The sequence below is a fragment of the Oenanthe melanoleuca genome, chromosome 1 (assembly GCF_029582105.1).
Source record: "Oenanthe melanoleuca isolate GR-GAL-2019-014 chromosome 1, OMel1.0, whole genome shotgun sequence".
NCBI classification, from domain to species: domain Eukaryota; kingdom Metazoa; phylum Chordata; class Aves; order Passeriformes; family Muscicapidae; genus Oenanthe; species Oenanthe melanoleuca.
The window spans coordinates 88,358,372-88,374,777 of NC_079333.1; the positions used below are offsets into that span (position 1 = coordinate 88,358,372).

A 16,406-nucleotide genomic window follows, 5' to 3' on the forward strand; every position below is an offset into this window, starting at 1 on the left:
AAAGGCCATGAAGATAAGTTGCCAACTGTCGTTTGTGGAGGGTTATTTTTGTTTGTTTTGGTTTTTAATAATGAGAAAAATAACTCTGGAGAGGAGGGAAGACTGCAGCTTGCTGACATTATAAAAAATCATAAAATCTGTCCTTTTGTCTGCTGTTTTTCTGTCTGTAGACATCTGAAATTGGTGGGTTTACAGAAGACATGAGAGCTGTGCTCAACTTCTCTGCTTTAAGTCCTCAAAATGAAGGATTAGCAGATGTTCCTTTTCCTGAACCATTTTAAGAGTTGAAGTTCAAATCATCAGTTCAGAAAAACTGGCTTTGTATCAAATCCTTTAAGGGTGTATAACTAAATTTTGCTAATTGCTAAGGCAGTGTGGATTTTTTTTTTTTGTTATCTTCTTTGTTCTAGCTAAGTGTAAATCAGGAGATTTAGCGACATGATTTTTTTCAAAGTTGTTAATGGACTGTAAAATCAGTTAACAATATACTAATTCTAACTGGAATATAGCAATGGTTTCCTCTGGTGGTACTTTACACACAAAAGAGCAGTTCTGCTAATTCAGTAGTTATATCTAAAGGGTGAAGACAAGAATAGTAATACAGCCAGGGAGCTATTTTGACATTCTGGAAAGAGAAGAAAATATGAGAGGAATGCCAGATAAGTGTCCTGCAGTTGGCATCAACTCCCTATTTCTGTATTTGGTGGGATGTGAAATGTGAAGATGTTATTGATCCAGCTCTCATGTCAGCTACATGAGTTCTATGCACGTGTGCTTAGGAAGAAATGTGGTGTCTGCTGCTTAGGGATAAATCTCCCTTGGGCTTCCAAGAGGCTGGGTTTACATTGAGGTGGAAAGGGGTTGATTTTGTGAAGAGAGGAGATTCAGACTTAAAATTGTCACTGTCAAGCAGCCATCCTATTGGCCTAGCCTTTCTTGTGTTTCAGCTTGAAACTGCTATTGGAATTCAGCTCAAATTGGGGTTTAAACTAAAGTACTGTAGAGTGGTAAATCTGCACTGTTTAATCAGAAAAGATCATCAGTTCAAGCATCCTATCTGAACACAAATTGTCATTTTATAATGAATTAATCACAAGATGAAGTAATTGTGATTATTTTTACCTCATTGAAGCACTTTGGCTATGAATTAGATAATTTGTGATATCTGTGCTAGCCTCACCTATTCACAGGATTTTCTGTGATTTGAAAGACATTGTATTTTGTGCAGAAGTGACTACATTTCCTTGAACGAGATTTTTAACATGAACAGAGTTAAGTAAACAGGGAGAATTTAATTAAAATTTTGCCTTACATTTGTGCTTTACAGTCCACAATGTGAACTTGATTGATACCTAAGCAATGAGCCTCAGCTGGTGGGTGCACAGGAACTGAAACTCAGTAAGCAGAGCCTGAGGTGATGTTGTGGGAAAGAGAACTACATTTTGTCTTGAGAAGTGCACTTCTGTAAGAGAGTGTAGCTTCCAAGAACTGACTCTGCCTTTGTGTTTTTTTGAGATGTCTGTAGCCTCCAGAAATGGTGCATTTCCAAATATGGCAGTTGCTCCCTCCTAGGCTGCTCATCTGGCTGCTTGCAGCGGCGCTGTGCAAGTTCCAAGCAGTAGTCCCCAAGTGCCAGGAAAGTAGCTGGACGTGGAAAAACAGGGCAAAACGCAACAAGCCTGTGGCTGTCAGCTGACAGATGTCTTACAGGCTGCAGAGCAGAGTTTGTTCTGTCTGCTGCAGGGGATTTCAGCAGCTTTCTCAGCTCTGTCACTGACAGGCTCAGTATGTGGGTCATGGGATGCTCATTCCTTAGCAGGACTTTTTTTGAGCTATATGTTAGTGTGATAGACAAGAAGTAGGGGTTCTTTAGGCAAGCACTCAGGCTGCATGTAGCACCTCTGTGTGTGTCGTGTTGAAGGGACTTAATCTTTTTATAGTTTAATACTGATTTACTAGGATGATTCACTAAGCTTATCAGTTGCAGACAGTCTGGGAGAATGAAATGGAATGGAAATGCTTGTCAAGAAATGAAACAATTTGCATCACTAAAATAAGCTTCTGCTTCTGGGCAGACTTATATTTTGTGGGTGGAGTAAGACAAAATTAATGTCCTCTGAAGTTACATGAGAGGCTGGCCTGTGGTGCAGGGAAGCTGTGCGTATTTGAAAATTGCAAGTGTACCTTGCAAAATAGGGGAGCTACCTGGTGCAGTGCACCTGGCCAAAATCTTTGGATTAGCCTGTAACTGGCTCCTAGACAAGGGATAAAGAGCCTGCCTTTTCATCTACCACTCCTCCCCACAGATTATGCTTCCTGCCCAGCACTGTTCCTTCTCTGTTTTGGCACTTGGAGGACAGTAGTGATTGTTCCAAGCTCCATGCAGTTTCTGGGGAAGGCGTCTCAGTGAGGATGTCTGGGAGATATGACAAAGTTATTTCTCTCTATTTGTCTCATTATCTCTAGTCATATGTACTGGGAATTCATTAAGTAGATTATTCTTGTCATGAGACTGATTTAAAACCAAAGTTTAGAAAGGAACAATAATTTGCACAGTTTCATTTTAATTGCCTTGTGATGATTCCTGTACTTGCTATTAGCATCCTTCTCTCTTCCAGCATCTCATTACTTTAGAGCCCCTTTGACCTCCTTAAAGTGACCTTTGATCCTCAAACTTCTTCCAGTCAGGCCCTCCCATCTTCCCAGAGAAACAGGAGGGAACACCTCATACTTCTTCCTAGTATAGGCAGAATGCTCAGGCATTGCTCAGACTCTGAGTGCATGTTAGCAGTTGAGGATAATGCTGCTCAGTAGTGGCTGTCATGGCTGGCCAGCCTCCCGCCCACCGGCCGAGCTTGCAGGCAGTGACAGCAGGAGATGAAGTTACTGTGAAATAAAGGCAGAGTTTGGCAGAGCAGGTGCTGTTCTGCCTTAGCAGGCTGCAGCCCTTGCCCCAAACAGTTGGGCACCCCGGTGCTCAGTACCTTCTTACCTTCCTTGCCTTTGGTTATTCTAATCTGAGGCATTACCAAACAGGAAAAATTGAATATAATGAAGTCATTTTTGTGGGGACAAAAAGAAGCTCAAAAGCACAAGCCCATTCTTCTGGCTATGCTAAATTTGAGAACAAAGCCATACTTAAATAACAACTTTTTTTTTTTTTTTTTTTTTTTTTTTTCCTAAAACAGTGCATGTTAAATAATAGGCTGAAGGAAATATGCAGGGATTAACTTGAAAACAGATGTTTATAATGATTCAGTGACTTATGTTAAGTACATTCCCAGACGCAATTAAAACAGACTTCTTCTGAATTTAGGGGACGTGTTGATAAAACTGATAACATTCTGCATGATCCTGGAGGAGGAAGTATGAGCTGCAAGCATGCATCCTCCAGCTGAGATGCCATGAGGTCTGAAAAACTAAGAGAGGTCACACCAGGTCACTTGTTGTAATGGGAGACCCAATGTTTTTCCAGGCATAGCCATGTCCTGCAAGGAGTAAAGCCGATTATTCAGTGGGTGGCACTTTTCCCTTCTGATCATTACTGGAGTTGTACTGCAGCATGGCTTGGTGTTGATTTCAGATCCAGTATTATATGATAAAAACTCCTTCTAATCATGTTTAGTCCCATATTTGTTCGAATTTACAATATAACATGGTAAAATGCTATAATAATGAAAGATAAAAAATTGTAACTGTTTTTGCTTTATGTCAGTATGGAAAAAAATTCTACTTCAAGAAACAAATTCAGTGGATGTGCATATTAAAAAAAAGGTGTTAACAAAAAACAATAAATTTTTCAGGAGATAGCACTAGTTCTATTGGACAGCCTTTTTTTTTTTTTTTTTTTAAGTATTAAGGCCCCATTTCTCTTTAATGCTTTACTTTAAAATAAAATGTATTTACCAAGTAAAAATATTACTGTATTATTTGACTTTCTGGGGTACTAGTTATTGGTCTCATTGGGGGCTTTCCAAATTCAAAACGGATTAGGTACATTTTCTTTTCATTTCCCAGCAGTACTGAGATCCCAGTAGACTGGAGCCTGCAGGTGCAGAGGGACAGGTGCCCAGCATCTGTGCTGGAAGCTGTCTCAGGGGAGGTGCTGTCCCTGACTGCATGTGAATCATGGCCTGAAGGGGCTCTGAAGGATCTCCTGTGCGTTGGTGGAATATTCACCAATACAGATGTTTTGCTTCTTTTCCTCATAGTTTGTTTCTGGGGGGCATGACAACAGTAAAAGCAATTGAGTGCTGAGTTCCTTACCAGTTGCTTTATGACTATGACATAGGAAGAAAAGTAGAGAGTAGCCCAGATGCACTTAAGAGCATCTTTGGAAACACAAAGCAACTGTAAGATTTTACCTGTGCACCAGTTAATCTGACTTCTCTCATGTTGCAAACTTTCCCTGCACTAAGCAGCCTTGCAGTCAGTGGGGTGCAGCTGGCATCCCTGGCTCATTGCAGTATGTTCTGCCTGTCACCCACTTCAGACATTTAATTCTCAATTTCTTTTATTTTCAGGGATGTTCCGGTTGTGGCAAATGTGATTGCAGTGGAGTAAAAGGGCAAAAGGTAAGTCAGCTCTGTCCATTTCATTTTCTTACCTATTTCAACCACAGAGTATAAAACCTGGGAGTCAGGTGAGCCACTGTGTTCAGTGAAGGCTTGCACTGCCAGGGAGCATTGCCACGTGCCTCAGCAGGGATTCCAGCAGCAGCCAGCTCTGTCTGTGGCTGCACAGGGCAGCAGGGCCAGGGTGGGGGCAGGTGGTGCCCCCACTGTCCAGGGAAGCCCCAGCCCAGTGTGGCCATGCCTCCCTCCTGCCCCACTGATGGGATGCTAACCTGGCATCACTCACCTTTCCCTCTCCTCATCTGCAGCCTTTTCAGTGGGCAGCAGGCTTGACATCCTGACCATGTCTGGAATGAGGAAGCAGTTCAGTTCAGAAATGCTTCTCTCTTTGCACACCATGCAGGATGGCTCTGATGCATCATAACCAATGTACCCTGACCAGGGTTAGCCCTGGGAGGCAAAGACTTGCAGTAGGAAGAGGGAGGTTAATGATCAACTTAGATAAAGAAAAGTGCTGCAGGTCAAGAAAAAAAAAAAATTAAAACTTCTGACAGAGCCTTGCAAATGAGTTTTAAAGTTCCCATTCAGTTATCCAAACTTCTTGTGTATGAAACAAAAAAGGCACTTTGAAGTCTTCTTTTAAAGCAGTAACAGTGAAGAAAAATCATAGTGCACTTAAGCATTCCCCCTGTAAATTACCTGCTTTTGTAAATATTGTTGACATTCAGTCACTCTCCTTCTCTCTTCCTGTTTTGCTTGAAGAGATTTTAATCTATGGTGTGTTTTGTGTGTGAATGTGCTGTATGTCTGCCATTATAAATGAATGTAAACCAGTTTTGTCATCCTGTGGTTGCTTTGGGTATGTTTTTTGAGGTAAGTTGTTTAGGTCACCCAAAGGAATACTTAGAAGAGATGGAGGGGTTGTTTGATTTTTGTTTTGGGGATTGTTTTGTTCTTTGAAATAAATATCTGGTGTTCTGTGTTGTCTCAAAGGCAATAGCTGCATATTTACAGATGATGGATTTAAGAATGTCTGTTGGTGGCTTTTCTTTGGTGTTTTCCAGAACTAGGAATGTAAATTACTTAACTGGAGGCCCAAGCAAGAAAATTTTCTTTGTAACAGAGCATAGATTTATTTGTGATACAGAAAAAAAGTGTCAAGGTCCGAAACATCATTCAGATGGAGTCTCCTTTTTGTAATGACCCATTAATTTCTGTTCAATAAAAGTCAACTATATATTGAAAACAAATGCAGCAAAGATTTGGGAAGGGTTCAAAACTCTGAACTTATTCTTTGATAGCTTGATCTTATTGTTCAGTAGTAAGAACAAATGAGTCACGGTAGAATGCAGGAGACATGTTATAACTTTCCTTGAAAGACATCAGTGTTCAGTTCAGAGAGTGTGCCAGCATCTTGCAACAAGATAATTTAAAAAAAATGATAGCTTGGGGAAATAAATAGCATTAAACCTTATGCTTCATTTATTTCCAGCTGTGTTCCTGTCTATTTGCTAGAGCTCTTGCTGGCATTTTTCATTTGCATAGTCCAGAGTCTCAAAATGTTCTCCTTAAAAGAAATAGATGCTTGTCTGATATGCTAGAATCCAAAACTACCTCACCTGTAGGCTTTTAAAAAATGTTGATGAGAGAAAAATATCAGTCCACATTGACACAAGACTTACTAAATTCAAATTAATTTGTGTCAGTGCACTCTCCAGTCTTCCTAATGGATTCCATCACAAATTTCTCTGACTTTAAGAAGGTATATAGTGAAATATTCACATAATTTTAGACTGTGAAGGAAATGCACTTACTGACATTAGGGACATCTAGACAAGTGAATGAGTAGTTATACCTAGAAAACAATAGCCAAGAAAGGCATTTGAAGGTATTTTGGAATGCATTTAACGTGCATGAACCTTGGTCATTACGTTAACTCTGTTTCAAACATACTTAGGATTTTGAACAGAAAACTGAGCTTTATTTTTTTAAAAAATCTGCCCCTGCCCTTCAGCCCTGTGTAGTTTTTCATCCTGATTCCTTATATTTGATGTCTGTCTAGAATAAGGACAGACTATCCACTTGGTCCCAGGCCTGGAGACAGAACCTGGTGAAGGAAAGTAAGGAGAGCATCCTTCCTACTCTCTCTGTATTATTTCTGCAAGTGGTGTTTCCAGTGAATGCATTTGAGTTGGAAACATGTCCCTGCTATACATGGTTCCTGTTAACACACACATCAGTAGTGGTACCTGTTACTTCAAAAATCTTTGTGAGTATTAATCAGAGGACAGATCAGAAAGCCTGATCCTAGCCAAGATCCAGGCTAGGAGAAGGCTGCCATGCCCAGTTCCTGTGGTACCCCAGGAGGCCACATAAGAGAACATCTGCTCTCCACTTAATGTGGGAGCACAAATCCACTCTGCCCCACACCAGCCAACATTCTGCCTGCACTGGAAACCCTTTTGATCTGGCTTCCATGTCGTGCAGAAGTGCACAAATGCTGAAGGGCCTTTTCCAGTCCTCCCCCACTCTTCAGCAATCCACCCACTCCACTGCCCTGCCATGGGAGCTTCAGGAAGTGGGTGCTGGCTTTGCTCTTTATTCCCTTAATTATTAACAGCTGGAGAGATATTTCCTATCATAGTGTGGGAAGAAGTTCCAGACCCAGAAGTTCCAGACCGGGGTTTAATTAAAATTCATTTGGCCAAATAATTGTATTCATGATCTCATCAGAAAAAGTGCTGAAAAAATGATATTTGACTTAAAAGCTGTGAAATGCCCACAATATAGGACCCAAGAGCATTTCAGACATGGAAGAGTAAATTACATTACCATATTTTTCTCTCTCCTTTGAGAATAATTTCAATATGATGGCCATATTTAGAGTACATTTAATACATTCTCTCATAAGACTGTTTCCACGAAAATTGCATTTCTATGCCACACTCCTTTAACATGACTCATATGTTATCAAGGGCATATAATTGACAAGCTCTAAGGGTTTTCATCCCTTTCAGAAAATGCAGAAAGTGAGCATAATTGCAACAGATGGCCCTTATCCTATAAAGCCTTTATTATTACACTGAACATCAAGCTGTTTTTTTAAGCTATATAATGTCAAATATCACATATTTGCCAAACAAAAGGTACAGAAATTTTAGAAAAACATAATATTGCTAAAATAATAAATAATACCTTACTGTTTTCCATTAGAGAGATTAGCCTAAAACATCTTCATTTATTACCTCTTACGCTTTTTATTTGGTTTTCTGCATAATAACTTGACTGTTCTCTTAAACCTCACTGAAGTGTGAGATCTGTTTAAACTGATTAGAGTTCTGAATGCTTGTCTGCATTTTATTGAGCTACTCAGAAGAAGACTGAAGCTATGTTTTCTTTTTTATGCCTACCTAGATTTTGAGAACGATTTCAAGCAGCTGTTGAGATAAAGAGTGCTAGCTGTTAGTGCATGCAGAAAAAAAACATGTTAAGCATTTAATTACCATTCAGGACAAAGACTGAACAGAGATGAATAGAATTCTCCATGCATCAACTTTTTCTAGCAATATTCCTTCTCTAATTCCATTTGTACTACTTTTACTCTGTATCAGAAACATGTGTTAGTAGAGGCAACACTGGAACCTTGCTGTAAATAACACAGAATGATTAATCTTCTTAGACTTATCAGTTAGAATGCACTGAAGTATAAATCCTCATTCTCTAGTATAAATATTCTATGATGATTTCACTGTCTCAGCATTAACTACTGAAAGTTGAACTCAACAAGAATATCAAACATGCTTTTGTCATTGAGCATGAAGTATTGCAATTAAAAAAAAACTTTGCTAAATAGAAGATAAGAATAGAATTTACTCTTAATGTAACTGCTGGTTTTCACATTTTTTTTGTTTGAAAGATGGAAAACTTGAGAAAATAATTTTATTTTGGCATGTATTTTTTTCCCTAATTCTGAGACTGTATTTGTATTATTATACCTACATAAATTTTAATTCTTTGTTTACCTTGATGGGTGCATCTTCCTTGTGTGGGTTGACCATGCTGCAGAAGTACAGACTGGCTTTGCTTGAGGTATTTTCGATCTGGAAGTCAGATAGCTCTGAATTAGACTGAGAGTCAGTGGAACATCTCTGGAGTTCTCCACCAACAGGGGCAGAGACCAGTGTCTTCTCTCCTGCACACTTCTATAGCCTTAAAAATCAGATGGTTTTGGTGTCTGCAGGGGATTGTGCTTCCCCCTTTGCTCTGTGTAATGAAGAGTTGACTGCTGCAATGGACTGTGTCCTCCCTGTATTTTTTTTTAAGGTTTACCAGACTGTGACGAACTTTGAGGTTTTCTGTCATTTTACATATTAAAAAAATAGAACAAAAATATTTCTAATATTGATGATTTAGCACAATATAAACCCCCTTGTTGGAGAGCAGCCTAGTCAGTGGGAAGATCACTATTAAGTATTTTGAGTTTCCTTGAAAATATATTAAAGGCAACAAATTGGTTCATTTAGTGGAGCAAATCAGTAAACATTAGATCTGTGCTTTTCATAGTCAACCTTTATTAGCCTTTTAAAAATCAAGAATTATAATTTTTAAAATTAGTTTTCATTGACACTGCTTGATATTAGTAAGTACTGCTCAGTGTTCCTGTTTAAGTCCCCTGAAATTGAGAGGACACAGTCTTAAGCTGCACCAAGGGAAATATAGGGTGGGTATTAGGAAAAAATTTTTATGAGAAGAGGGATAAAGTACTGGAATAGTCTGTCTGGGGAGGTGGTGGAGTCACCATCCCTGGATGTGTTTAAAAAAAGACTGGATGTGGTGCCATGGTTTAGTTGAGGTGTTAGGGCATGGGCTGGACTCAGTGATCTTAAAGGTCTCTTCCAACAGTGACTCTGTGATTCTGTAAAGTGGCTGCTGTAGGAACTTTGTGTCCAGCACCAGTCTGTGCCTGAGCTGGAAAGACCATGAACTGGGACACTAAGGAAACCACAACCAAATAATGTACTCTGGAGATGGCTGTAAAGTTGGAAGGAGGGGTGGCAGGCAACGTGGGAGGCAAGAATTTGTCTGCAGTCTGGAAAGGGCTAACAGATAACATGAAATCATCTAATTATGCCTGAAAGGGCAAACTCAGAAGACAGTAATAAAATAAGCAAAGATACTGATCAGCTGCAGATCTGATGTTCTACAGGGAAACTTGTGATTCATAAATGTTTTTGAAAGTCAGGATATTGTCACAATGGTTTTTTGTCAATTCTGCTTTGACAATCAATATTATTATAAATCAATACATTTTATAAATCAATATTTTTATTGATTTATCCTTTACTCAGAAAAATGATCTTTTTAATTCAAATCAGGCTAAAAGAACATCATGTTTCATGAACTGCTATTCTTGAAAAAAACAAAAGACCAACAACTTTGAATAATATTGACTGTGATATGCTAAATGTTGAAAAGTTTCCTACTCTTTCCCGGCTGTCACACTAATCTTCTAAGTGGCATCTGAAACCATCAGCTTTTCTTAGTTTTAAATAGTTATAGGAACCATTTGTCCCAATTGTCTCTGACAACATTTTCTATATTAAGAGATGTTTTTGCACTCACTACAGTGGTTATCTTTGATTAATACAACCCAGTGGATTACACTGATCAATTTATGGAAAGAGGGCTGTATTATATGCTGTGACATGCTCATATTTAGCTTTCAGAGCTGACTTCTGAAGGTATTCACAGAGTAATACTTAATTTGGCACAATACGACCTTTTAAGCAGCTGTTGCTAGATGCATTATCTTTGATTATAGGGGTATGGGCACAATGAGCTCAAGCTCTATTCTTCATGAAATAAGCTCACAGGGCTTGATTTTAAATTTGCACAGCAACTGTTAGTGTATGCCTTCAATATGGTTTCTTGAAGGATTGCAGGGCCTTAGCTTGATCTGAAGTGTGTGAGCCTCCAATGAGGTCGGTGAAGTTTCCCCAGTGTGAGGTCAGAATAAGACATGAAAAGATGTGCAAGATCTCTGCTTCTCTGAAATCTTCATGCTCAGGAAGCAAAGATGCCCAGTGCCTGTGCAATACCTGTGCAGAGCTTGAAATCTTCCCAAATTTAAAATTATGTCCATACAGATATCTACTGACTAGATACTGATTGCAAAACTTCTGTCCTGATGTGCAGTTTTTCAGTATCTGGTCTAATTGCCCACTAAAACTCTGTGATGCTGGAGGGATTTTTGGGTGTAATTTAGGAGTCTGAGACAGCAAACTCTGGGATACAGCAGCAGCTGCATTTTGTAGTTAACCCTTTAAGTTTCCTTAAATCATTCTGTTATTCAATTTATATTGTATTTGCTGGGAATCTCAGACCAAGACAGACATTAAAATAGACAGTTCTGTGATATGCCAGTTCCCACAAAAGTATTTAATCCTTGATGCTCTTAGTACCCAGTCTCAGTGTACATTTTCTCTATAGCAATATTCACAAGAAGTGACCTGGGTGAATATAATTATCACTAGGGAACCATAGTAATATGGTATATGGTAGTCTTCTTAAATCACTTTCTAGTCTTTCTAGCCAAGAGCAAAAAGTGGTTTGGGAAGTTGATGTTTTTTGTTTTTTTTTTTTTTAATCTCATACTTCATGGTAGTTAGTTGTTTGCTTCCTTTCAGCTACTTCTTATTTCAGATTTTAGACCTATGCTTTCAGAGAAAGGTCATAACTTGGATTAGTCACTGAAAACATCTGGCCATATGATGTTGCTTCAGAAAAGCAGATCTGGATTTTCTCAAAGTTTGGATTTCATTAAGGAAGGGTAAAAAGCCAAATTTTATACAAAGTTCTCAAAACCACTTTCAGCAGAAGCAATAGCAAAGCTTGTAACAGTATATGCCTGGAAGGAGACAGAACAGTAAGAAGTAGCATGAAAATGGGATTTTTAAAGAGGAAACCTGAAGTAGCTCTTAAAGGAGTGATAGTGGAGTACTTTATCACACAGGGAAGTTTCTAACCTGCTGGAAAACATAGTTAGTTTAGCCACAAAAGAAGTTTAATATCACAATAAAAGCAAAAGCAGTTGGGAAACCATATTTAGGTGGTGTTGAAGAGGATTTACATTTCTCTTCAAGCAACTACAACATCTGAGAAAGGGCTACAGAATAGTTAATTGAACTATTGATATAAGAGCAAAGAAAGTTCAATGAAATGATGAAAATAATGACTTATTTTCAGTAATAGATAAAGTGTTCTCTTATATAATCTTTAACAGCAAAAGAAACACAAAATGAAGGTAAAGCCCAGAGAAAAGAAATTTTGATGCCTGTCTGGAAAATCATGTTTATATCTCTTAGAATATTTAAGAGTGATTAGAATGGCAAAATGTACCCATAAATTTTGTAGCTCTTAAAGAAAGCATGTGACAGCTTCCACCGAAGTTCAGCTGGAGCATTTTAAAATGTATTGATATGCCAACAAAAATAATTCTCACCAAGGCTTGTGTCAAAGTTCAGTGTGCACAGTGTACTGAGCTGAGTGAGTGAGCACAGTCACTAGCATCAAATGGGGTTTTCTCTCTTTTCTCACTGGCTGTAAACAGATGCAACAAAAGCATTTCATGGCTAGTTAGCAGAACACTTAAAGCCTTTAGAGGGTTTGGTAACCCTTAATTTTGTTAGCTTTGCTCGAATGCCAAGCAAAGACTGAAAGACAATGCAGAACTGCAGAAGAAATGATTTTAAGTGGTGGTGATGGAGGAGGGGGGGACTCTAGTGCAGAGGAGCAGTCTAAATGCCTTCTGGCTCCCATGTCAGGAGGTAGGTGAAATAAAGGGAGGAATACCAAAGGCTGGTATAGCAGCAATGAACAGAGAAGCCAGTGCTGCTCCATCTGTACTGCAGCACCTTTAATGGGATACTGAGTCAAGGACGTGATCACAACACCTGAACTCAGACTTCATTTCTGTCTGAGAGAGTGGAAACAGAATCCAGCAAGGACACATTCAGCCCCGTAAAATTCCTATAAAAGGAATTTTAAAAAGAACTTCTGTATAACTGTCTTCTTCTATTAAAAGAACTTCTGTAGGAAGTTCTGGGTATTAAATGCAGTGAAATCAGTGTTGAGGTAGGAGAACTGAGTGATGCTGTTTCCCTCATCAAAAAAAGGGAAAATAGAGTGTTTGTGAAACTCTCCAGAGTACAGGCTTTAGATAGCAGAGCTGCCTCTGCCCGCTGTCTGTCACTGGGCTCCATCAGCTGTGGGGAGGGGCAGGGAAGGGCTGTGCCGGGGCTGGCAGGGTCCCAGGAGCCTGTCCCGGCTGGGTCACTTCCCCGCGGGGTCCTCTGGGTGGCAGTCAGACATTACAGATGTCATTTATCCTGACCGGCATCTTTACATATCCTCGGCCTTTTTTTTTTTTTTTTTTTTTTTTTTTTTTTTTTTTTTTTTTTGTGGCCTTAATGCCACCTGCTGAGCAACACACCAACTTCACTTACTGACAAGGATACTGACATCCTCTATAATGTCAAAATAAGAAAGATACTTGTTTTTATTATTGTTAATTATTATTGCATCTTTGTTAACTTTATTAGTTTAGGCTGAACAAACCTGGAGGTATTACAGAAATATATATTGTCATGTCTGTTTTAGAATGGATCTGGTTGAGTCAAGAGACAATAAAGTGAAGAAGCACTGATTGACACTTTTGAGGCACAATGTTGTCTGCCTTGTGATATTTACATGATTAAAAGTCAGAAGCCAGAATATTTCCTCTATTTTGGGGAAAGATATTTTACTCCTATGGAACTTTCAAAATGTTTAAAACTTTAGAAATGTCATTCTAACCTGACCCATAAAAGCAGCAAGACTAGCACTGTCTCAAATAGTACTGTCACATACCCTCAAGAAATGAATACCTCATTATGAGAATTTTACTGCAGTCTGTACTGTCTAGGACCAGCTGCCCATGTTTTTACTATTTATGGAAGAGATTATTTTCTGTAAATATGTCCATGACGAACCTTTGGCAACAGAATAAAACTTGCATGAAACGTCACATTTCATTCCCGGTCTAGGATCTGAACAAAAATAAATTAAAAAACCCAGAGAAGTTTAAGGCCCTTTTTTTTCCTTTGCTGTTTCATCTTTAAATGTGAGCCTTTAAACAATGCCAAATGCAAACAAATGCTAAATAATTTTCATTAATGAAGTAGGAAGGGTGTGGAGCATTTTTACCCCTTATATTCTTGGACCTTCAACACTGGAAGTGATTTAATACAATGTGTAATAAAACAAAGGAAGAGTTACTCAGACCTAATGTGTTCAACAGATGATTAGAAGGGGTGGGAAATATAGCACCCTTTTGATTCAACCTGTATGCAGGTGATAGAATTTCCTTTTTCATTTTACAGTGCAAACACATTTGTCCTTCAAACATCCTCTTCCCTTATGGTTCTTTGAGTTCTTCTGTTCCCCTGAGTGACTCTTGATGATGAGGAAAGACTCCTTGACCCATGTGCAATAAAAGATTTAAAAAATAAAGTCAAATTGAAGATATGTACCTTTGTAAAAAAGGTTTGCGTGAGTTCCTTCTGAAACATCATAGACTGTGTTATTGTGTTGGACTTTTTTTCCCTATTTTTTTTTTTTAATCAAGAAAAGTTTAAACATAAAGACAATGAACCTCATACTTTAAACTGCCAAACTCTGTGCAGGCAGACTTCCACAGCTGAAGATAAAGTTTAGTTGCTGTCAGTTGTCCTCTTCTCTCTAATTTTCTATTTCTGTACTTCATATAGCATGTCCTCAATCATGCTGTGAATAAATATATATACCCCCTCAGCATCCCAGCTACTTTTGGATCTGTAACATTTATCTACACTGGGATGCAATATCACACAAAGCAGACATGAACCAAAGACATGCAAATTTAAGGAAATATTGAGAACTTAAGATAAGAGTGTGCATGGCTCAAGAAGTCCTAAAATGTGAACTTTGGGCAGCTGCACTGAAAAAACTGGCTGCTGCATTTGGAAAATGAGGAATAACTATGGGTCAAGGAAGAAGAGGGATTACAGGAAGAAGAATTCTAAATTATGTAGGGAGGGGCTCTTACTTATAGTTGGTTTAGCTGAAACTGTAGGATGTTGATAGGAAACCAGTTGCTTGGCACCAATTAAATTATAGCCATGATTGGCTTTTGAATATTAATTTTAATTCACCCATTTTACTTCTTATTCAACTTCTGAATTTCTTTGAGACACACTTGAGCACCAGCTAAGAACATAGATACTGATATGTAGGGAAAAGGATAATCAAAGATGGTTATTTCTATTTTTGTACTCCTGGGAAGCACTTAGCAGCTTCCTGAGGAATGTTCTGTGCAGCCATGAGGTGCCACACAAATATGCTTTGCTCTAAGCATTCTTTAGTGTTTAGAAGGCAGAAGCCCAGGCTCAGTCTCTGAACCTTAAACCTGAAAAGTTCTCTAATTAAATGTTTATATCAATGGAGTCACTATTGGAGGTTTGGGCTCATCTTGTATCAAACTGCAGGGGTTCCTCAGTGTTGTAAATTCATGATCCTTGAGAAAGGATACTTTTATAGTAGGAAGAGTAATCCTGTCAGGGAGTGAAAGAACAGAGATTTGGTGATCAGAGTGCCTGCCCCTGTATGGCACCAGGAATAGGGGCTTCCTTCCCAGTGCCCTCCCCTCAAATTGCAGCCTGGGGAGGGAGCAAAGGGAGAAGGAGATGCAGAAGGAGCATGAGCAGCAGAGTGCTGTTCCCCAGCAGCTTTGGGGTGGCCCTGTGTTGTGATAGGTGTCTGAGTCTGATGTGGAGCAGCCCTGCTGGTGCTGGAGGTTGTTCAGGGACTCAGCCAGCCTGGCTGGAGCTGTGCAGGCAGTGTGAGACTCTCATGGCTGCTCCTTCTCCTGGTCATGCCAAAAAGCTGCACTCACGTTTCCATGGGACTGAGTTCTTTCAGATGCTTCCTGGCAGTGCCAGAATCCAGGTTTTGCTGACTCTCCCCCCTCTCTGCCTTAGCCCCTCTTCCATTCCACATACTGTACTCAGCCCCAAAACTTCTGGTTGAGCCAAGATCTTTACAGAGCTCCTACACAGATTCTTTGCATGTCTGCAGAGTTATGTTTGTGTAATTAATGACTTGTTACTTGTGTGGCTCCAGAATTGTATAGCTTTGGTGCAGATAGATTCTGCTGAAGAATGTGCAGTGGGAATTTTGTAATGTTAAACATCCTCAGTGCATTTGAGGACACATGTCCTGTAAGCATATAGCAATAATTCTGCTTGACTGATATCCACTTCACACTTTCAATAAAATACTGAAAATGCTAAGTGCAGCTGAGGACAAACAGATGACATTTATTGTTCATGTTTATTTTACTCCTGAAATATATTCAGGGCCAGTGCTCCCTCTGGTGGTTAAAAATACCATTTTAATAAAGAATTGGCTATTCTCTGTCTTCTCTCATGAAACACTGAGTTACACTGAGCCAATTACAACTCTAACACATGTTAAAAGAGTGTGGAGAGAGACACTGTGACTTGAGAGAGTTGCTCAGGTTGCACAGTGCTGTTCTCCACTGCACACTGTAATTACTGCTCTGACACCTTGGAGCCAATTCACTTGAGGGCTCACAGTTACATCAGCTGAAGGAACAAAACCAGAGCCTGTATTTACCTCTCCTGGGATAGCTGGGGATAGTCTAGGTAGAAACCATGTAGTACACTGCAAGGCTGCTGTCCACTGCTGTGGATTTTGAGGTTGCACTGGAGCATCAAGGTGTGATGACTGTTTTGA

The 16,406-nt window shown here is 39.3% G+C and overlaps 1 protein-coding gene across 1 annotated transcript in view; it reads left to right on the forward strand.

Annotated features, from left to right (window-relative positions):
* The window catches only part of COL4A1 (collagen type IV alpha 1 chain), a 116,279-nt gene that overhangs the window by 42,842 nt on the left and 57,031 nt on the right, over positions 1–16,406 (forward strand). Inside the window, exon 2 of the mRNA XM_056499189.1 lies at positions 4,524–4,574. Coding sequence (XP_056355164.1) covers positions 4,524–4,574 — 51 coding nt within the window. The remainder of the gene's footprint in view (positions 1–4,523; positions 4,575–16,406) is intronic.